Raw genomic sequence first — 24,603 nt, 5'->3', positions numbered from 1 at the left:
CAAAACTTTGCTTATCTCTAATTCCTCTTCAACGTAAAAAAATCACTAGGAAAGAAAAAAAATGAATGATTAGTAGCAAAATAGATGAAAAATATGGGAAGAGGGAAAAAATGGAAAGAAAGGATTTTGGAGATTAGTTTGAGATTTCTTTAAAAAAAATATTATTTGTAATTAAAAAATTGATGTGGCAATATATTTCTGATGTGGATAGTGAGGTGTTATCCACATCAACGCGATTGGGAGACACACATGATCAGAGGGGTTTAAAATATTGTGTTTTAATAACTTTAAGTGTTCAATTGGCAATATCGTGAGTAGAAGGGTTTAGGTGACAAACGGAGCCAAGTACAAGGGTCTCCCAGGTCATTTCGCCTTTAAAATTTGCTAACGTAATTTTTGTTATGTTTTTGGGCTATTCGGTTTTGTCATTTTCAATAGAAAATATGATAATATAACAATAATAATTAATTAACATATACAAAAAAAGATTAAAAAAAATGCACTTCTGACATTATCAAAATAAATATGAATGAAGAGTTCAGAAGATTAGTATCTATCATAGTCTTTATATTTTTTAAAAAATATTTATTTATATAGTTCATGTGAATTAAAGTGGTGAATTGTTTATGGATAATTTAATAGTAAATAATAGAATGAAAATTTCTATTATAATAAATCAATGTATGATCTTCTATAAGCGAACACAAAAATGAAAAAAATTAAAATCTAAGTTCTCATATTTACTATATATCATTTATAATTTATTTTTTTTAAAAAAATATTTTATGAAATTAAGACATAAGATTTTAAAATACTAATATTTTGTAGTTTCACTTTCTTCAATTCCTTAAAACTTATCCAAAAAATTAAATTTAATTTTTTCGACACACCCACTTTGGTTTTTCCTCAAATAAATGATGGGGCAAAAGATATTGTGGTTTCTCACTTAACTAGAGGTCTCGAGTTCAAGCTTTGAATATGAAAAATTCTTGATAAGCAATATATCACATCGAACAAAGCTCTACACAATATAAATCTTAAATAATCATGTGTTAATTCATACACCGGATACTAAATAAATAAATAAAAATCATACAAAAATAAAATTATGTTCAAAGTTAACAAGAACTAGTAGAAAAAAAAAGCAAGAAAGTGTTTTGAAGAAAGAAAGAAGAAGTATAAAAAAAAGGATAAAAATAGATGAGAAAAGGAAATGGAAGAAAAGTGAAATGTGGTCCCATAATAACACTTGGCAGCCAAACAACCCGTCATACAACTGACAATACTTGCACCTCATGCATGATAATTTTTTTTCGAATAACTTGCCATATCATATTTATGTCTTCCAACTTTACGATATTTGAGTTTGTATAAAGTAAAACAGATAAATACACGTCTTACGTGATATCCTATATAAAAATTTAAATCTTAATATTTTATGTGTATTATACTACGTAGGATTCATGTGTGTATTTATTTAACTTAATGCAAATTTATCCAAAATTGTTGATAGAGATAAATGTGAAACAAGTCTTGTAAGAATCTTCAACACTCTCTTCTCACTTCTCTATATAAAAAATAAAAAATAAATACTCCATCTTCTCACACTGATAGCAAAATTCCATAAAAATAAAAACAATGGAGAAGAATTTGAAGAAATCAAACTCAGACTCGAACGACGACGTTCCACCAACTACACATCCTTCTTTCTTCATTGGTTCATCTGTGATTCCAATAATCAATAAGCTTCAGGATATCTTCGCACCGCTCGGCGATATCGACGATCGACTTACCGGTCTCCGGCTGCCGCAAGTGGCGGTGATTGGTAGTCAGAGTAGTGGAAAGTCGAGTGTACTTGAAGCTTTAGTTGGCCGTGATTTTCTTCCACGTGGTAGTGATATTTGCACTCGCCGACCACTAGTTCTTCAGCTTGAGAAACGTTCTACTGGAATTGGTAATGATTCGCTTGAATGGGGGGAGTTTGCTCACCTTCCTGAGAAACGATTCTATGATTTCTCCGCTATTCGCCGCGAAATTCTGGTCAGTTTTTTTTTTTAAAAAAATTAATTCCACCGGTTTTTGCTTGGACTGTTCAAAATTTTAGTATATATTTCTAAGGGAAGTTGTTTTTTTGACGTATACCTAGTATAATTTTTTCTGTATGCACAATATAATTTTTCGAAGTGAATGTAGATATGCTTCCTCCCACCAGCCACCAACAAGTTAACTCTGTCCACTAAGGCTAAAACAGATGGTAATAATTAAGAAGTCTCATAGTAGTTTGTCTCTGTAAGGAATTGAATACGAGACCTTATTGTGCTCAACCAACTTCATTGACCACTAGGCTAACATGATACTGGAAATCACTGTGAGTTGGCAGGGAAATTAGAGTTGCCAGGCTCTATGAGCACGTTTCCCTTAGTTTTCTTTGCAGCTTCTATGTTCTGTTTCTTTGCTTTTTCACATGCTACATTTGGAGTAATTGGAAATTTAAGCCTCCTGGATATGCAGTTATTTCTCCTGACGCTGTTTCTATAGATAGATGGTGCTCCTTCCGTCCACTTTTACTTGTGCAGTTGTGCTCCTATACTAAAGATAGATGCCCATTTTTACTAGTCCAATTTAGAAAATCGAGAGATAGATTACCACCTAGTTCCTAATATACCTTTGTTATTAACTATAGTCATTTTCCCATGCATTTTTCACAGTATTGAATTTATTATATTCAAAGGGTTTATATAGTAAAATTGTCATTCTATTTATTACTCCTTGAGTGTGTGCCAAGTCAATACTCGACAAGTACATGTGTGCTAAGGGAGTAATATTTTCTGTTTGGTCTTTTTTCTCTTTCTTCATAGTTAAAAAGTATATTGGAAGATCTATATCAAAGATTTTGAGAACTATATCCAAAAAAAAAAAAAGAAAAAAAAAGTATATTGGAAGATTAAACTATACAGTCAGTTAATCAGCTTTATAATTTGAATTCTGACTTTGGTGTGAATTATGGACTCTGAATCATTGAGCTGTCCCTTGAGAAAACATATGACGTGTCCTTTTGTACTTCTTTTGATAAGGTAAAATAAAATACTTTCACAAAAGGGAAAGTTTTCATGCAAAAGCTACAGTGGAATGTGGTTATCGACAAAGTTCGCCCAATATTCTATGCAGAATGGACTTTAAAGTGTATTTAATTTTGTGTGTTTATGTCATTCTTTTGGAAGTTTGACTATAGATATTCTCTATGGAGTTATGCTGTGAATGTTTACTAAGAGCTTCTCAAAATAGTGAGACTAATCACAAGTGGGGGCTAAATAATTAGCAGGAATAGATTGGATGGAAATGGAAGAAAAGAAAGAAGATAATTTGTGGAGAAGTTAAAGAGAGCTATTTTATATCATAATCACGTTTGAGACTACGTTAAACTTGTTGGGGAACCAATGAAACCGGAATTGTCTGTTACTCCTTTATGTGAGATTTTGAATGCAAGAAATGTTCAGGAATTCCTGCATGGTCATGGAGAATTGGAGATGCAACTTCGTGCATGGAAATAGGATGTTCATCTCATTTACTGATGCTTATCAACTTTTTGTTGTTTTCTTTCTGACTACTAGGTTGGAGATATCTTTTTTTTCTTTAAATTAGAACTTGTCAATAGACTGGGACTTGCATCTTTTTCATGCCTATTATGTGAATACACTGATTTTGTTAGTGCAGGCTGAAACAGAAAAAGAAGTGGGAGTTAACAAGGGTGTTTCGGATAAACAAATTCGGTTAAAAATCTGTTCTCCCAATGTTCTCAATATAACTCTTGTTGATCTACCTGGAATTACTAAAGTTCCTGTGGGTGATCAACCTAGTGATATTGAAGCAAGGATCAGAAATATGATAATGTCCTATATAAAACAAGAAACTTCAATCATATTGGCCGTTTCTCCTGCAAATGCGGATTTGGCTAATTCTGATGCACTACAAATGGCCAAACAGGTAGATCCAACTGGTAGGTCTCTGGTGTAGGTGTGTAGCTGTCTGCATAGTTTTAACTTATTGTTTTAGTACTTAAGTCATTTTTACATGCATACACACAGACAAAATATGTTTTTGTCTGATTTATGATTTTCTTTTGATCTTCCACATCCAGTGCCTTGACTTGATAACTTAATTGGCAGGTACACGTACAATTGGTGTAATAACTAAGGTTAGTTTTCAAATTGTTCATTGGAGGTTAAAGAACATCTCCTTCACTTTCCAAAAGAAAACTATGTCATGAAAAAGGAAATTTGTGCAGCTATGTCTTCATTAGCATCTTAGTGAAATCACCAAAAAGCAGTGTGATCTTACTATTGTATTTTGGCTACAGCTAGATATAATGGATAAGGGTACCAACGCGAGAAACTTTCTTCTTGGAAAAGTTATTCCACTTCGTTTAGGTTATATCGGTGTTGTCAACCGCAGTCAAGAGGTATATTCTAGAATTTGTACTCAACCATCTGCTGTTTTTACTAAATCCCCATCATTTATCTGAACCATAGTAGTATAAGGAGACTACTAACTTGCAGTATCTATCTCACTTCATATCATCAAAAGCAATTAAAAAACTATTGTGTGACTACATCAAAGAATTGTGAGGTGAAGGATCCTCCTTAAGATTTTGTATCTTGCATCTCATCTTAAAGTTTAAGCTGTTAGATCTCATCTTAAAGTTTAAATCTAACAACTTAAACTGTTAGAGAGAGTACATGCCGATGGTTTCTTTTGCTGTTCAGTTACCAACATCCCTGAGAAAGAGTTCCATCATCACATCTGTTTTTGGTGATTCAATACCATTCCAACGAGATTCTTGTTTCAACTGTCTATGTTTTCAAAATAAACAAACTCAAGTTGGTTTCCCCTCTTTGAATTTGAGGGGAGATGGTAGAATATCACTAGAATGTATGTCTAGATTCATATCTAATGTACTTGAATAAGAAAATCTTATAAAATATTCTACAGTATACCTTAGGACATTCTTTATTTAGTTATAAGTTATTTTCCTTCCTTCTTAGCTGAGAGATTGATTATCAACTGTATTACTCGTAACCTACTTGTACATTGTTACTTGGTCAAGTCAATGAATTTTTTTTCCTTTCTATTTCATTTACTCACCAATACATCACGTACTTACATGGTGTTTATAATTCACATAGATCCAAGTGCGATAATATAGGTGCTTTGCAGGATATTAACAACAATCGTCCTATCAGAGAAGCACTTGCTTATGAGGAGCAATTCTTCCGTGATTATCATGTACATGTCTGCTATTTTTCATTTCATTTTTTTTTTTTTGTAAATTCTTTACATTGATACATGGTAGTTGGCATTTGTTTGAAGGTATACTGTGGTTTATCTGATCGATGTGGAATCCCGCAATTGGCAAAGAAGCTAAATCAGGTTAGAGCAAAAACTGATGGAGAAAGGATGGAGACACTGTCATATTTTCATATCAATGGTTCTAAATTATGTGTAATTTACATACTGTAGACAAGTCTTTTGTGTTTCCCGAGAATCTGCTCAGTGCCTAGAAAGGCATTTTTAGATGAATTGCTGTAATTTAGAGGCAAAATTGGAATCCTTAGAAGACACTTGTCCTTTCTGGATTGTGGTCAACCTTTTAGGAATTATGTAATTGATGTTTGTTCTTCATTTCTTGTCAGCATTGCAATAATGTTTCATTCATGTTAACAATGTCTTTTGCGCTTTTCTGTAGATTGATGCAATTGTAAAACGGTAACTTGGTTTACACTAATGCTTAGAAAGTTGGAATACAAACATCAAAATGAAATATCCTGTTTGATGGTCAATCTAGAAGGAGATCATTAACTTATCTCCCTGTGATATAAATCTGTGTTTTAAGTTTAAATAGTATTAGATAAGAGCATTAAGCTTAAGGTACTTTTGTTTTGTTTCAGATTCTGGAGCAGCATATTCGAAATGTTCTCCCCACTTTGAAGACCGATTTAACTTCTCATTTGGTTGCTGTTGAAAAAGAGTTGCGTGCTTATGGAGAGGCTTTGGAATCAAAAGTAAAAACAATCTGCTATTTTATTTTAAATCTGTTTGCTGGAGAGTGATTCTTTATGAATTACACTGTCAAGCATGGAAATAATTGAAAGAAATTCTTAATCAGATTTTATATCATAGATAAAGGAATATTATTTAATTTAAATAAGATACCAAAATATGGATGGAGCAATGTATTTCACTATTAGAGACTAGTATGGCATTGACTCTAACTTAACACCCTTGATTATCTTGTTTCATCCATGAGACAGGGAGAAAGAGGAGCGATGCTGTTGAATATTCTGACAAAATACTCTGAAGGTGAGAAGTATCTAGGTTTCTTTTTATTGCGGTTTGCTAGTTCCTTATGTCTTTTGGGAGCTTTGTACGAACTTCTCTTTAGCCATCATATTTTTTGAGTTACTAGGATGATAAAATTAGTAATACTTTAACTGTATGGCCTGAATATGATATGTTGAAATATGTGACCATCTCATCTAAAATTCGTTAGAGAACATATTTTTTAGTACTTAATTATGTCTTCAACATGTCCTCTCACGTGCGAGCTTGGTTCAGAGCCAAACACGTGAAAATCCTTTAAATAATGGGTGATGGTGAGACTAGAACCAAGGACCTCCGTCCGATCTGATACCATGATAAGAAATAAATCTTGGGCCTAACTTAACACCAAAGGTAGCTTATGAGGTAAGGAATATCCAAAACCACATAAAGAGACCTACCCATCCCTCTACAACCATTATGAGACTAACACTCTTGATTAAGAAACGGATCTGGAGCCTAACTCAATCTTAAACGAGAGGNTAAATCTTGGGCCTAACTTAACACCAAAGGTAGCTTATGAGGTAAGGAATATCCAAAACCACATAAAGAGACCTACCCATCCCTCTACAACCATTATGAGACTAACACTCTTGATTAAGAAACGAATCTGGAGCCTAACTCAATCTTGAACGAGAGGATTGGCAAGACCAGAAAAAAGACCTACTAATCTCTCTATGTCGGTCTCTTCTATCAACTCCCCCCCCCCCGCAAAAAAAATAAAATAAAATAAGACGGGATATTTGGAGCATGAGCAATATAACATGGTGATTAAACATTGGTAAACCAAGAATTTGAATGAGCCTAGCTCTGATACCATAATGAAATGTGAGATCATCTCATTTAAAAGTTTACACTGTTAGAAAATTCTTTTATTTACTTGTGGAAAAAGAGCCTGATATGCCCTTTAACTTTGCGATTTAGAGCTGATATACCCCTCCTTAAAAGAGTGGCTCACTTTTTTTTTATGAAGAAAAGTGGCTCATATATATTCTCGCCGTCCAACAAATAGAGCATATTTTTTTTTTTCCTTTTCATTAATAGACTCATATTAATTGAATTAAAAAATCATCTCTTTTTTTTCTTTTATTTAAAATTAAAAATTTGGCTTTTAAAAATAACTCCCACCCATTTATTTTTACTTCTCTAGACCCGACCCTACTAAAAAAAATACCCTACCCCCTCGTTGGCCGGTGTTTCATCGGAGCCGGCGGGCATGGAAGTATTTTCCTGTATCCTTGAACCTCTCGCCATTGAAGTTGTTTAACATTCTTCTTCATCTTCAGAATCCTCTCTTGGCTTAGTTGAAATTGATCTCAAAGGAGTAAGAATCACAATTCCAGCAATCAACCACTTCTTGTTTTCTTCTTTGCTCCCTTCCAATTGGTGCTTTTTTGAAAATTCCATCTTTTAACAGAACCCCACAACCCCTAATTGCATTTAAAACAAGAAAACAGAAAAAAATGATCTCTATTGCTGTAAAGATTCAAATTTTGTCAGTATGCAAAGAAAGTTTGGAGAACTAAGACAACATAGAACTCACACTCATATATTAGAACATGCTAAGACAGAGGAATACAGAAGAATGCAGAGGATATCAAGTGAACTGAATGATATTTAATTTTTTTTGCTGAAAGGCAGTAAGAATTACGAGAAGATGGCCTATAGAACTAAAACAACATAGAACTCACACTCATATATGAGAACCTGCTAAGACAGAGTAATACAGAGGATATCAAGTGAACTGAACGATGTTTTCTTCTTTTAGCTGAAAGGCAGTAAGAATCAAGATAATATGAATGAACCAAAAGTATCTTTCTTGTTTTTTCAGATTCTGAATTTTCTTTTCAGTAGTAGAGATGAGAGAAAAAGGGCATTTGAGTTTTTTTTCCAGTTGGGTTGGGTCTGATGGGGTAAAAATTAATGGGTGTGAGTTATTTTTAACAGTCACGTGACAAATTTTAAATATTTTAATTCAGTAAATATGTATCTACTAACGAAAAGGACAAATATGCTCTATTTGTTGGACGATGAGGATATATGTGAGCCACTTTTTGATGATTAGCTCTAAATGCCAAAGTTGAGGGGTTTATTAGGCCCTTTTTCCCTTGCTTAATTATGTCTTCAACATGGTCTTGTCGATGTTGAGCAAGATACTGTGTGGAAGTCTGATATGTATGTACCAGATTGGCTTGTATGTGAAAATTAAGTGTTATTATTCAAATACGATAACATAGATTTAACTTTAGATGTGCATATTCTCTTTTCCAGATTGCCTGGGTGAAACTAGGCAATTATTAGTCTGTAGCCACATTTAGTTCATCCAGACTCCTTTTGTTTCATTTTGGTTGGCCTACTCTCTGTCTGAAAAGATTGATCTTTTCCTTGAAGTGGTAAAAATTGCAATTTTAAAAGGTCAAAATAACACATAGCATTACCTCTCCTTTGTGGTTTGCAAGCTATTGCATTGGAGCGAGGGCTTTACCCTGTGCGCACTCAAAGGGTAGCGGATTCAAGTTTCCCTTGTATAAAAAAAACATATAGCATTATTTTCATTTTAAAAAATTTGATAAAACATCTTTACAGTCTAGTCAGTTCTTCCAACAATCACTTCAACATTTTAACAAACAAGTTACACATTTTTATGTTGTTGTCAAAGTAGGTTAATCAAGTCAAGATAGAGGGTGTAATTTTTGTTGCTTCTAACATTCTTGCATTTGTTGGTGATAAACAGCATTTTCTTCAGAGGTGGATGGTAAAAGTCAAGCAATGACCACTAAAGAATTGTCAGGGGGAGCACGGATTCACCACATATTTCAGTCAATTTTTGTAAAGAGCTTGGAGGTGCAAATTTTTGTTCCTCAGTTAGTTTCTTGCTGCTTCTGATCTTTCATGGACTAACTTCTCTAGTGAAGGGCTTAGTTCAATATTGTTTTTATATTCTTTGTTTAACTATTCACAGGATTTTATATACTTGAAAATGTTACTGATGGCTTTTAGAGTAGCAGTAAGCTTTTAATGTTACATAAGGTAGTTATGTTACTTTTTGTGTCACTGTAGGAAGTTGATCCTTGTGAAGATCTAAGTGACGAGGACATAAGAATAGCTATCCACAATGCAACTGGTCCAAGAAATGCGCTATTTGTGCCAGAGGTGCATGCCATGACAGTTAATTTATGCTTCAAGCAGAGCACCTACAATTCTTTCTATTGTAGAAATTGTTGGGATGATAATAATGGTACAAGTGTTTTAGGTCCCATTTGAAGTTTTGGTTAGACGACAAATAGCTAGGCTGCTTGATCCTAGCCTCCAGTGCTTGCGATTCGTCTATGATGAGCTTATAAAGGTTGATAAAGGGGTATTGTTGACCAATATGACATTTTTCAGTTTCAATATTTAGGTTTCTTCTCTCATGAGTATCATATGAACACTCACAAACAAGATCCTTGCGGCACAATGGATATTCAGTTGGATGTACTTTTAAATATTCTTGCAGATTAGTCGTGCTTGTGAAACAGTTGAAATGCAGCGCTTCTCAGAGTTAAGAAGGCGACTAGAGGATGTCACTGCAAGGTTTCTACGAGATGATGTAAAACCCGCCGAAAGAATGATAACAAATCTTATTGATATGGAGGTATCTGATCTCTGATTGCATATTTGTTTGACCATTCTGCTTAAGTAGTGTCTTTAATTAAACATTCTTCAGGTCACGTAGTGTAGATACTCTTACATCTTATGATTTATTCTCTTAGATGGTTAGGATAAACTCTTGAAGACAACAATTCTAGAGATATACGGAAGCAGCTATACCTCAATTCGGAACAAGTTGGGGTCGGCTATATGAATCCTTACTGATCATGATTCTTCATTTAAGTCATGTCAAGCCGACATTATGTAGAATAGTAAAGAGTACTAGAAGTTTTTTTTTCTTTTTTCCTTTTTGCATAAGAATCTCTAAAAATGGCTAATAGACTCCTAAAAAATATAGGACCCAATGTAAACGTGCTAACATAAATAACAACAACATTCCCAGTGAAATCCCACAAGTGGGGTCTGGGGAGGGTAGAGTATACGCACACCTTACCACTACCTCACGGCGGTAGAGAGGTTGTTTCCGGAAGACTCTCGGCTCGAGTACAACAAATCAAAGTAACATACATATTCCAAAGTAATTGGTATCAACTATAAAGATCTTTTTCTTCCATTATGCCCTATCTAGCGCCAAGTCTTGCATGATTCCAAGAGATTGTAGGTATTTTTAAGACAACCTTCTTTCAGATGATCATTTCCTTCTAAGACCTTCGCATACCATGGTTTCACACCTGTGTGAACCTGTGCATCGTAGGATCATGACCAAACCATCTCAAGTGACCTCCTCTCATTTTATCTTCAATGTGTGCTACTTGTGCCTTCTGGTGAATGTGGTTATTTTTCATTTTGTCTTGTTGATCACACATCCATCTTAACATCCAAATCCTTTGGACACTTGTGCGGATATGTTGTACTTTAACAGCCTAACATGCAGTGGCGGAGCTAGGATTTTTAATAAAGGGGTTCAAAATTTGAAGAAGTAAACCACAAACTAATCGAAGGGGGTTCAGCATCTACTATATATACGTAAAAAATATTGTTAATCATGTATAAATAGTAATATTTTCCGCCGAAGGGGGTTCATATGAACCCCCTAACTCTATGCTAGCTCCGCCCCTGCTAACATGCACTCCCATGACCCATCCATATAACATTGTAATGTTTCAAGATTTTAAATGGATATAATAAGATTCAGTTTTTTCAACTGAAAGGTTTTTTTCATTGGGATCAGTGGTATCTCATTTTTATGAATTTTCTGAAAACTGATGTCCTGTAAATGTATTTTGTATTTTAAGATTATTTATTCTCCTTTCTTTTATAGTCTACCTAGGACTATTATTCAAAAGTAAAAAGTCAAATAAGCTGTATTGTCAATTTTCTCCTTAGTTTTTGTATTTCTATGGTTTGATTTATACATTCCATGCTTATTTATAGGAGTCAAAAGATTAGCTTCCTATTTCTGATCAACCAACTCTTTAATTTGTTTTAGATGGATTATATAAATTCCTCGCATCCCAATTTTATTGGTGGGACAAAGGCGGTTGATATGGCGCAAAACGAATTGAAGACTATGCAGGTACCACCAACTCTGATTCTGTTTCATGTCTAAATACAATGTGCTTGCACATGAGAAGTGGAATATTATATATAATTCTGTGTATATTCTATAGAGTTCTCAATAATTAGGAAATGCAATTGATGGTATGCAACCATGACCAAGATTTATATTTAATAAGTCTCGTTACATAATAATTCAGTAAGCATTTTTCTCTTGTATCTTGGTCACCTGGTATTAGAGCAAGAGAAGGAATAACCACCAAACGTGTTTTCTGGTGAAGTTCATTAAGTGCACTGCTACCTTGATATCAGTGCCGATTCGGTGGCCAAGTAAGTTAAATTATCACATCGGGGTCTTCTACTTCACGTATATAACACAATCATCAAAAGAAGTAGAAAGAAACACCCTATGTGCCACCTGAAGGAACGTCACTCTTTTCGCCATGTCACGTGCCACAATTGTTCCATCAGTGCCATGTTAGCACTAAATTAGTTGACTCATCAGTGTCCGGAGGTGACTTGTGTATCAATTCTCACTTCCCTATCCTCTTCTTGTGATGCGACACTAAACTTGCACTCTGTTCTAGTCCTGCCCAGCCTGAAGCCTTTAGACTCTCTCTCCAAATCTCTAGTCTATCTTTAACTTCATTGCGTGTCCCGCTGATCAATACTATGTTGTCTGCAAATAACACACACCATGGTAACCTATGTTGGGTCTCGATATTAAATTTCCCATGCTTCAGATGTCCATCCTTGTTGTGTGTGTGTGTGTAGTCCATATCGGTGGATGAGGAGAAATTGATCTTTTTATATGGTTTTGGGCAATCTTCACCTCTTGATATAGCTTTTGGGGTTGAGTTCAACCTAAATTCCATTAACAAGGGTAAAACATATAAAATTGTAATATGTAGGGACAAATGTCAATTTTGACATTTAACACTTATATGTTGCAATAGATGTCCATTTTGTTAAAAAATTAGCACACAGAAGTGTCCATTTGATCTAACAAAATTGTAATATGTTTCAACAGATACACATTCTGTTGGAATAGATGCAAAATTATGTGTAGTAATTTCCAACATAATTGACATCAAATAACAGACTTGACACCTAACGAATCAACTTATGCACATAGTTTAGAGCCAAAAAGTACTACACAATCGAAAGATAAATTACAGGTAATTCCAATGCTTAGGCAAAATACTAACGATATAAGCAATTTCTAAATCACAACTACAAGCATGACAATGAAAATCGACATGTTCATCGTCATTATCAAGAGGCCAGCCATTTTTTGCGAAACGACGCTGATGTTGAATAGTGCAAGGAGCAGGTCTTTCTCCCAAAACTAAAGGATTCTTCACCCAAATATCTGCCAAGATTTCTACTAAACTCTTTCAACATTCTCTTGTTATTTTTCGAAGTGACTCTGTTTCTTTCATGTGCCAATCAATATTACCCCTTCTCGCTTGGATTTACCGCCCAAGAGGATTGAAATTATGCCAATCATATACGATGCCCCGATGTGGCTTTCTTTTGTTGGTTGTTTCAGCAATTCCACTGCAAGTTCTAACCTATCATTTTTGAAAAAGTTCATCTGGAAAAAGAAACACAATTAAGTATACATTAGTATTAATTAGGCTGAATACATCGACTTGAGCCTGCTGGCAATTGACTTGAGCCTTGGGGTTTGCTCCCTTTCAAGGTCTCAAGNCTTGGATTTACCGCCCAAGAGGATTGAAATTATGCCAATCATATACGATGCCCCGATGTGGCTTTCTTTTGTTGGTTGTTTCAGCAATTCCACTGCAAGTTCTAACCTATCATTTTTGAAAAAGTTCATCTGGAAAAAGAAACACAATTAAGTATACATTAGTATTAATTAGGCTGAATACATCGATAAACCGTTAAAATTGTCAGTAATTATTACCATGCCATTTCTGTGTAAGACCTCTGTATTCCCACATTCTCTGCATAGCTCCATGAAAGAAATAACTTTATTTATCTTCTTTTCGTTCCGCACTTGTCATGAAACAATCGGAAAGTCTACCAACATTACCTTCTGATATATGTATCATTCATTTACAACTTCATTAAAAACCTTGCAACTAAAAAATAAATCTGTTAGGAAACAAAATTTAAATTATATATTGTAAATAATAGATTTATAAATATATATACATATCTTAATTTGACATTGATTAAATTTTTGAAGGAAAAAGAAGCAACCCTTGCAAAAATTTCAGTAAACAACTCTCTACTTGGGAACAATTGATGAACTTTTGTTCTTCGATTGAATCCCTTTCCAAGCAGTTACTTACTGAATGTTTTTAAGGGTTGCTTCTTTTTCCTTCAAGAATTTAATCAATGTCAAATTAAGGTATGTATATATATTTATAATCTATTATTTACTACGAAAAATTTAAATCTTGTTTCCTAACCGATTTATTTTTTAGTTGCAAGTTTTTTAATGAAGTTGCAAATGAACCATACGTATATCAGAAGGTAACGCTGGTAGACTTTCTGATTGTTTCATGGCAAGTGTAGAACAAAGAAAAGATAAATAAAGTTATTTCTTTTATAGAGTTATGTAGAGAATATGGGAATACAGAAGCCTAATACATAAAAGGCATGTTAATAATTACTAACAATTTTAAAGGGTTTATCGATGTATTCAACATAATTGATACTAATGTATATTTAAATGTGTTTCTTTTTCACAAATGGATTTTTTCAAAAACGATAGGCTAGAACTTGTAGTGGAATTGCTAAAGAATGCAACAAAAGGAGACCACATTGGGGCATCGTATGTGATTGGCATAATTTCAGTTTTCTTGGGCGGTGAATCAAAGCGAGAAGGGGTAATGTTGATTGTCAGCATGAAAGAAACATAGTCTCTTAGAAAAATAACAAGGAAATGCCGAAAGAGTTAAGTAGAAATCTTGACAAATATTTGAGTGAAGAATCCTTTAGTTTCGGAAAAAAGACCCACTCCTTGCACTATTCAGCATCGTGCTCGTAGGAATGGCTGGCCTCTTGATAACGACGATGAACATGCCGATTTTCATTGCCATGCTTGTAGTTGTGATTTAGAAATTGCTTATATCGTTAGTGTTTTTGTCTGAGCATTAGAATTACATAGTAATATTTTCTGATTGTGTAATACTTTTTGGCTCTAAACTATGAGCATAAGTTGATTAGTTAGTTGTCCGGGTGAAGCCACTTGATATTGAATTAACTTTTTCATTCTAAAAAAAAGTCTATTATTTGATGTCAATTCTGTTAGAAATTACCACACTGAATTTTGCATTTGTTTCAACAGAATGTGCATCTATTGGAACTTATTACAATTTTTGTTGGAACATATGCACACTTCTGTGTGCTAATTTCTATTGCAACATATTAGTGTTTAGTGTCAGAATTGACATTTGTCCCAACGTATTACAATTCTTTTGGAATAGATGCACACTTCCCTGTTGTAATTTTCAACAGAATTGACATATGTTGCTACAGAAGTGTAGAATTGACATATGTTGCTACAGAAGTGTAACCTTACACATCTAATTATTATGTAATTTAATATGATTCTGATATAAAACAATAATTAATCATCATATATAGTATCCATTAAGGATAATATCATAGGTTGATCATGTAATCACTATGTAATTCAATATGATTGGGATCTAAAACAATAATTAATCATCATATATAGTGTTATAATATTGTTAATCACTAAAATAAGGTTAAATATAACAGTGTTCATTAAATTGGTCAATCCATCAAATTGACATATGCCAATTATGTTGGAAATTACCACACAGAAATGACATTTGTCCCATGATATTACAATTCTGTTGGAACAGGTGTACACTTCTTTGTTGTAATTTCTAACAAAATTGACATATTTTGAAAGGTTGTAATTTCCAATAGTATTGACATATGTTGAAACAGAAATGTAACTTTACACATCTAATTACTACATAACTCAATATGATTATGATATAAGACAATAATTAATCATCATTATATAGTGTTATAACATTGTTTATTACTCCCTCCGTCCCATTTTATGTGGCACTTTTCGGATTTCAAGATTAAAACAAGTCTATATTTGATCGTAAATTTTTCATTGGTCTTTTAAACATTTTGAATTATCAATTATTGTGACTTATAGTGCTTTTTACGTAGTTTACAAATATATAAATTTCGTTTCAAAAAAATTGAAGATTTCNNTATAGTACTTTTTACGTTTTACAAATATATAAATTTCGTTTCAAAAAAATTGAAGATTTCATGCGCAAATTTTCGGTCAAATTTAAACTGTTTGACTCTCGAAAAACGAAAAGTGCATTGGGACAAAGGGAGTGCTAAATTAAGGTTAAATGTAAATTTTTATCAAATTGGTCAATTCATCAATCCATTCAGGATAATATCATTGATTGATCATCTAATCAATACGATTGTGATAATTAATCATCATATATAATGTTATAACATTGTTTTTTACTAAATTCAGGTTAAATGTAATAATTTTCATCACATTGATCAATCCATCCAGGATAATACCATTGGTTGATCATCTAATCACTATGTAATTCAATATGATTGTGATATTTGACAATAATTAATCATTATAAGTAGTGTCATAACATTGTTTATTATTAAAATAAGGTTAAATGTAATAATTTTCATCAAATTGGTTAATCAATCAAATTGACATTTGTTGCAACAATGTCAATTATGTTGGAAATTACCATGCATAATTGACTTCTGTTCCAACATATTACAATTCTGTTGCAACAAAGTTTGCACCACCTTACACTTCCATGGGCAGAGTCCAACCCATAACTGGCCTAGAAAACTAAAATGGAAAAACAATGAACGGCCCATTCCTTTGTTATCCGGAAGGGATTTTATATATATATGTGTGTATCTAGGGTTTGCTTCCTAATTAGGTTCCTTTTCCTTCGTCTCCTTGGCGCTTTCTCCTCTCTTCTTCATCTTTACTCTTCTCGCCATCTTGCCGATATGTTACCAGCTTGGACTAATCCAAGTCTCTGTCAGCAGTTGCTCTGGGTCATCAATGTTATGATGTTGTTCTTTATGAAAGCTGTTGTGTCAGCTAACATGCATCATTTTGTTATTAACATTTTAAAAAATCCTTGCTGATTTTGTGCATTTCACTGTTTAAGGTGGGTCGATCTCAATCTGACAATGATAAAGCGTCATCAGCAGGTGAGCTCCTTCAAACTTATTAAACTGCCATGCCTTTTTAAGTTCTTCCCACGCCTGATCTCCCTTTTTTATCATCTACTCTTCTTTTGTTGCTGATAATGCAAGATGAATAGAAGAGAGCAAAAAATTGAAAAGAGGCTGGTTAGAGTTTTCTTTTGGTACCTGGGTTGGGGAGGGGGGGAGGAAGGCTTGAAGCAACAATGTGGAGAAGTACGTTAATCTGGATATCTTAATCACTGGTGATTCATTTTGAAGCACTTGTTATTGTTTCATTAATAGAATATATTTATTCGCTTAACTGCTTAAACAGTCTATGATGTGGCTTCTTGGTTCAGAGAGAACTCAATGACAGCATTGAATTGTTCGAATTAGTTTTTTTCTTGCTATTGTTTGTAGTTCTCCTGGTTGAAGGAATCATCATCAAATTTTGAGAGTATTTGAGACATCCTATTAGGTTCTCGAAACCTACTGAAACTTTAGATAAGAACAAATTATTACCTAAGGTTTTCAACTTTTGGTATGGTTGCTATATTGCAGCTTTTGGGGTTTTTGCTTGCATATATACTCAATGTGATTTCGAAGCCTTGCAACCCCATTGTGACATCTTGGGTTGACTTTGTAATTAAATAGAAGTTGATAACTGAAAACCATGGTTTGAAGTTCAGGATTGGAAAATTGAAAGCAGATCTCAAAGATTCTTCTTCTTTTTTATATTCCATTTAATAAAAGAATAATCTAAGCCTGTAGGACTTCGTTTAATTTCGTGAGTGGAGATAATTAAGGATTATAACAATTAAAGACTACAGGGAGAATTAGCTGCTTTTTTGATGGCACAGAATCTATGTAAAGCTTGCATATCTTTGTGTGATCTTTACACAAATAGCTGGCCTGATACATTGTTTACTTCTCCTAGCCGGTATACATAAATTATTCATTGATTATACATGGGCTATATGCATATTATAAATGGATGATACATATATTATATATCCACATGTTTTAGTTTAAGGCGCGGCTGTTCAATTTATTACTTATATCTTTTTTGTAAGACTTCATATTTTGTATGGTAAGGTTGAAAATACGCCTAGAAAGGCAAAATTGAGACTTCAGGAGGGCAAAGAGAAGTCTGATAGCACGGAAAGTTGTTCCACTAGTCATTATGTGGGTTATATGGAAGGAGAGAAGTAAGGTAGCGTTTGAAGGAATTGACCATGATTTGTAAAATTACAAAGAAGTCTCTTGTTTCTAGTGTCTTTTTGGTGCATCCATGAGGTTGCTTTTTCTATAGAAGATTGAGTTTCTTTTGAGAGAACCATGGTTTAGTGTAGGTTCTCTAGTTTTTGACATATAGCTTATACGGGGGCTTCCCCACCATTAATAAATTATTTATCTTGATAAAAAAGCCTAGGAAGGGCAATTACTGATTGATTGCTGTGTTTTTGTTGTAGAAACCATTAAATGTGCCTGCTGCTCATACACTCATTAACGTTAAACTCCGAAAGTGGAGCATAAAAGTTTTTGATCACGTCTTAGTTCATAATAATGTAAAATGAGATGATCAAATTTAAAACTTTAGCACTTGTGAGGAGACATATTGTGCGTAATTATTGTTGATTGTTTTTTTTTAATGAAGTAATTAGTTCTATTGCCGGCATCAAGTAGATGCATAATAGTTACAAAAGCAAAGTAGCAAAAGGTCAGCTCTCCTTTACATTGTTAGTTAAGAGTCAAGGAGCTGACAAAGTTCAGAAATGAATCAGGGGAAATCTATAGGGGATAAATAAACCCAACTATACAAAAACATGAGGCAATTAGCTTTTAAAGATTGGTAGGTAGTTGATATTCCATCAAAGCATCTTCTCTTCCTTTCATTCCAGATACTCCAAAAAATGGCTGCAGGTATCATCTTCGAAATTCTCTTGATGGTGCTATCAACTTTTCAGCAACTCCAGCTTATCAAAACATCCCTGATATTATGAGGCATGACTCATTTGAGACCAAAAAGGAGCTAAGAATATCTCCATCAGTCTGCTGCTAGTTGACATTATAGAAATAGGTGGTTGTGTGTTTCTGCTTCCTTCGTGCACATATAGCATCTGGTAGCAATCTGAAACTTCCTTCTTGCCAGGCTGTCTTGGTTCAGGCAAGCTCCATGAAGTGCAGTCCAGCTAAAGCAACTAATCTTAGGGGGCAGTTTGATCTTTCATATAAGCTTCCAAGGCCAGTGGTCTGTAATTGCATTTTGTAGGCCTAGAAGCTTGAATGCTGCTTTAACTGAGAACTTCCCACCCCTTTTTTCTCCTCAATTGAGTTGGTCTGGTGTTTCACTGTTAATTGCAACATTGTGAAGTGCTGCTAGTAGGCTGACCAACTCCTCCATTTACCAATCCTGTATGCTCCTTCTGTGGACGATGTTCCAAGAATTCCCTTCTCTATACTGCTGAATAGTAGAGTTTGGGTCCCTTGCTATCTGGAACGTGTTAGGATCAGCGACCATTAAAGGGGAGTTGCCTATCCATTTGTCTCTCCAGAAACTGATATGTTGTCCATTCCCTGCTATTAAGTGTTTGTGTTGAGAGAACTCCCATAATTTGCTTATACTTCTCCAGACACCAACTCCATATGGCTCTGTTGAAACATTAGAGCACCAGTGGTTTAGGGCTCCATGTTTAGCAATAATCACATCCTTTCAAAGGCTATGCTCCTCTTGAGTGTATCTCCACAACCACTTCATAAGTAGGCATTTGTTGTGCAATGCTAAGTCTCTAATGCCCAGACCACCTAACTTTTTTGGTAACAAGACTGTTGGCCACTTGACCAAATGGAATTTATGGCTGTGGCTTTTCCCTTCCCATAGAAAATTCCTTCTAGTTTTGTCCAGTTGCTTCAAAGCCTTACTGGATATGGGATGTTGATTGTGTTAATTAATATACTAGATTTGTTAGCGATTTGTGTTTAAACCATGAGTTGGGATGGGTCTGTCTCTGATACCATAATAAAGAATTGATATTGGACCTACCTCAACCCCGAAAGCTAGCTCAAGAGGTGAGATTGCCAAGCCATATAAAGAATCCAAAATCCCTTCCATTGCAGATGTGCGACTCAACATACGTATCTTCGAGTTAGCACAATTTAAGATAGATATTGCTATCTCACAAAGAAAGTATGCTTTGGATATATTTGAGGAAACATGCATATTAGACTGTGCCGACCTATCAAAAGTCCTGGGGATCCAAATGTCAGAGTTGTTTCTGGATATGCGGAGACAACCGGAAGGCTCTAACAAATATGGAAGACTGGTCGGCAAATTGAATTATCTCATAATCGTACAATCAAATATTTTATTTGTAGTAAGTGTGGTATATCAGTTCTTCAAATTTCAGCTTTGTGGTCATTGTTATGCAGTAATCCACCTCCTCAGATAGATTAAAAGAATTCCAGGACAAGGACGGTTATTTGAAGACAAGGATCACTTATGACATTGTCGGATTTACTGATGTTGATTGGGGAGGTTCTCAGGCAGGTAGACATTCCACTTATTGGATGTTGTATTATGATGGGAGGGAACCTAATCTTGAGAAAATAAAAAGCAAGAAATATTGAGTTATGGTGTTTGCAACCTGTGAGCTTTTTTCGTGTTGAAACAACTTCTCCCAAAATTAAGGTGTGCTTCAAATAGATTGATACGTGACAATGAAGCTACTTCTGCATTCCCGCAAATTCAGATCTTTCTTGAAAGAACAAAACATATAGAGGTAGATTTTCGTTTTTAAGATAGAAGATTGAGTCTGGATGAGGTGACACTACATTCATTCGATCAAATGATCAACATGCAAATGCTCTTATCCAAATACCTCTAAGGACGCCTTGGCTTTCATATTTGCAACGAGCTTGAAGTCTATGAAATGTCGGCTACAACTTGAGAGGCTGTGTTGATTGTGTTAACTGATACATAAGATGTGCTTATGATTTGTATTGATTTAATTATTGTAAATCAGCCACATAATTGATTATCTAGATATTTAACTTCCATGTTGTAAACCACATTATTCCAACATAATTATAAAATTCCAACCATGCCTGAGTGAATTGTCTAGCTTTTGAGTTGAACCATCTCTAATTCCTCAGTTATTAATCAAACATCGACACATTATATTCATCTCATTTTGACCTTTTGTCTAATTGGTAACAAAAGAGAATGAAGTTCTATCCTGAGATAGTCTGAGGATACACAGAACTGTTTTTGTTCTCCAGACAATTCATCAAATTTTCTCACATTTAGTGTCATGGTAAGAACCATGTCCGACAAGTAGATATGTTAAATAGGGAACTGCTGTTGATGGTACAAATGATTTGTTTTACATATGAAATAAATTCAGAGACTAGGATATTTTACCAAGATCTTGGCCTTAAAATAATTTTTTATTCGAACACTAGTGCGTGACTTCTACATTTCCTTCTGTTATAGTAACATGTGAAGCTGCAACAAAATGTATTTTAGGTACCTCAACCACAAGGACATGGGGTGTTACTTCCCTATTTGGAATCCGGGGATCATCAGTAGGGAATTCATCTAAGAGACATGCTGCTGAAGTGGTGCATGATATTAATCTGGCACCCCCTGTTATACAATTGAAAAATGTAAGTACATACTATTTAATTACATGTCATAAAAGAGAGGAACAACAGACATGGCGATGAAATATCTTATAGTTGTGATTCATTCTCTCACTCTCTTTTTAGCCACCGCCGGTCTTGAGGCCTGGAGAAACTGAAACAGAGTATCAAGTCGAGATTATAGTGACGAAACTGCTCATAACATCTTATTATGATATTGTGAGGAGAAATATACAGGATTTGGTTCCAAAAGCTATCATGCATTATCTGGTATTTTCCCCTCTGTTAACTCCTTGGAGACATGTATTATGTAGCCATTTTTGTGTAAGTTTTTCCTTTGCGCTGTGTTTGCCGTTTGTTATCACTCACTTCTGATTTTTCTCCAGGTCAATCATGCTAAGAGAAACCTTCTTGGCACGTTCATCGAGAAGTTGTACCGGTATGCTCATTGGGACTAGTGTTTATATTTAATATTATTGGGTTACCGGATGTTATAAATCTCACGTAAATTGATTTGACATCCTTGCTAAACTTGTAACCAGTATGCTAAAGAATCTGAAAATATGATCTTACTTAAACTAGGAGTACCTTTTCATAAGCAGGCAACTCATTCTCAGCTTGTGTTTTTTCTTAATCGGATGGTTTAGAGTTCCTTTCACCTAAGTCGATTATGCTTCTGGTTGTTGTCTTAGGTTTCCTTCTTAATTTCTTTCTTTGTCCACATTTGTTGTTATGCTTTTGGATGATTTGATTGCAACTAGATATAAATCTTTTCTAGATAGAAAATGGTAGAAGTTTGAGATAGGTGACTAATATGGACAGCCAAACCAGTACTTTCATGGGCTGCAACTAACAAACCTAGCACAGCTTGTTGATCATGTAGAATTACCTTGTTTACTACAAACTTAAAGTTATAAACAATTTCTGATCATTTGACTGTTTCTCCTTGAGTCGCCCACAGCGAGAACCTATATGAAGATTTGTTGCGAGAGCATGATGATGTTGTCATTCAAAGGAGGACGACTGTAGAGATGTGCAATGCTCTGCGACAAGCAGTCGAGGTTAGTTAAACTTGGTTGCTGTGTTAACTGTAAATCAGTTTTGCTCTTGTTTAGGACCACAGAAATTGCAATGGTGACTTGTTTACCTTCAGAAAAGATGTACAAACAGTAGGTGTAGGTTAAGATTGTTTTTGATGTGGCCTGTGCATGTATGATGCCAAGAAAACCAGATTTTACTCCAGGCCTCCGAACTGCGTCTTATTGTTATTTCCATTTTGAATTCAAACTATTTATACACATGATATAGGCATCACATTTCAAGAATTCTGCCCTGGACTACTCCTCTTTTTGTTCTTTTCGCTAAAGCACAAATAAAATTGCTAAGCTGAAACTTTGTTTCTTCACATTTTTCTGTAGACACTCGATGAGTTCGTTGTTGATGTTTCTACCCTAAGTTCAAGCGACAGTATGGATGCATTGCCAAACTTTTCTTACCTTTCATCAAACTCATACTCAAAATCAAGCACTTGAACTCCAGTTAATACAGTTTTGCCTCCAGCTATATCAATCGATTGGTGGAATTATTCAAGCATCCATTAGGTGTATGAACTTGTATAGTAATCTGTTTTGAGTTAGTAGATGAATTGTATAGTAATATTCTTTGTGAGTTGCTTGTAATGAGCAAATTATTACTCCAATGGAAAAGTTAAATTGCATTCTGAGCAGGTTCATTCCTAAATGAAGAAGCAATTATATAATAGCTGGAAAGAAACTTTGCTATATTAAAGCCAGGAATAACTGTCACTAGCACCTTAATTAAAATGTTAATTTCTTATCAAAACAATAAAAAAATATACCAAAAGAAGTAACATTTTTCATGTTGACATGTTATCCATGTATTATGTCTTTAGGAAAGTACCCTCTTTTATGTCTTTTTCTTTTATTTGTTCAAAAACAAACATTTACTCCAAAGTTTTTTTTGATGTAATAAAGATATTACTTCTACGCAAAAATGAATTTGAAGTTACCTAGAGAAGTTTAGTAGTAAAAATTTATTGTAATATGCTTACATTATTGGTTATAAAGATGATAAGACTTGTACGCGTTGAGCAACTAGGAAAAATGATTGAAGTGGAGTTGTTACTTAGCAACTTGAAGGAAATATTTTGGTGAAATTTTTATATTACAAACAAATAATATTATTCAGTGAAATCTAAAGAAAAGTTTTCAAAGCATGATTTGAAAAATAATACGAAAATAAAATAGCAAGATAGCGCCATGTAGTAATACATATTAAAAAAATAAAGAGACTACAATTACTAAATAACTCATGATAGTGTGACAACGCTCGACTGTGTACCAGTCATTTATCTTGATTTTCAACGTTCAAACCTTCTTATCTAGACTCATATTTTCAATAAGATGAAATTGTATCATCTCTTATCTAATCACTTTCCATCAGATTTTCTTTCGACCGTTTCTATTTTTTATTATAATCAACTTGTGACAACTCCTCGCTCTTTTAATTTATTTACTATTGAGTATAAAAAAAACATGGTTGGAGTTTTTTCCACATTTCCTTATTTTGATTCTCAACTACACAAATAACAAGCTGTCTTGTAAAAAGCGCCATTAATTATTTTTTTTGGAAAAGGAATTTCAAACATTAACAATGGATCCCAAAAATGCACCAACATAGATCTGTCAATTCATTTTCCAACGTATTACAAGTTTACAGCCAAGAAACAGCAAATTATTTCTAAAAAAAAAGAGTAAATAATTGAAACGACATTTTTCCTATAATAAGAACAAAACAATCATATAATCAATAGATATTTACAACCACTACCTTTTGAATATGCATAGAATAAATCTATTCTCGTATAATAACTTGCAAATTACATAGGAGAAGACGTAAATTATTTGTTATCATGAAATATCATCTATTATTCTAACTTAATCGTCCATATTGACTACGAATTTTGTTTTTCTTTTCTTATTGTACATTATTCCAAAAGCAAATAGTTGAAATCAAATGGAGAAAGAATAGTTATCAGAGGATTTATTCTATTTTTTGGATAATGACAGTTCAATTCAAAAGAGATTCTCTACAACTGGATTCCACCAGCTTATTTGTGTTTTTTTTAATTAAAAAATAATTCTTAATATTATTTGATGTATGAATTGGTTAAAGCATACTTTATTTAACTAATCATGTTGAGTA

General features: G+C 33.9%; 1 protein-coding gene across 2 annotated transcripts; it reads left to right on the top strand.

The window, feature by feature from the left end:
- The first annotated feature begins 1,600 nt into the window (after positions 1 to 1,600).
- On the top strand, positions 1,601 to 22,926 carry LOC125841527 (dynamin-related protein 3A-like). Of its 2 annotated transcripts, XM_049520680.1 has the most exons (19): positions 1,602 to 2,040; positions 3,715 to 3,997; positions 4,167 to 4,195; positions 4,358 to 4,459; positions 5,215 to 5,283; positions 5,368 to 5,427; positions 5,946 to 6,059; positions 6,309 to 6,357; positions 9,110 to 9,219; positions 9,436 to 9,528; positions 9,629 to 9,721; positions 9,872 to 10,009; positions 11,456 to 11,542; positions 16,719 to 16,761; positions 21,263 to 21,402; positions 21,505 to 21,648; positions 21,765 to 21,817; positions 22,340 to 22,439; positions 22,797 to 22,926. In XM_049520680.1, exons 1-19 carry the CDS (start codon positions 1,639 to 1,641, stop codon positions 22,908 to 22,910), a joined length of 2,223 nt encoding a protein of 740 aa, XP_049376637.1. In that variant the 5' UTR covers positions 1,602 to 1,638; the 3' UTR covers positions 22,911 to 22,926. The 2 variants fall into 2 exon arrangements, 1 of the variants encoding a protein (XP_049376637.1); XR_007443818.1 differs by lacking the exon at positions 21,765 to 21,817 and having other exon boundaries at positions 1,601 to 2,040.
- The last annotated feature ends 1,677 nt before the right edge of the window (positions 22,927 to 24,603 follow it).

Source organism: Solanum stenotomum, chromosome 10 (assembly GCF_019186545.1).
Source record: "Solanum stenotomum isolate F172 chromosome 10, ASM1918654v1, whole genome shotgun sequence".
Classification (NCBI taxonomy): domain Eukaryota; kingdom Viridiplantae; phylum Streptophyta; class Magnoliopsida; order Solanales; family Solanaceae; genus Solanum; species Solanum stenotomum.
Note: the sequence above shows the minus strand (reverse complement) of the source record. Positions and strands in the feature narration are given on the sequence as shown.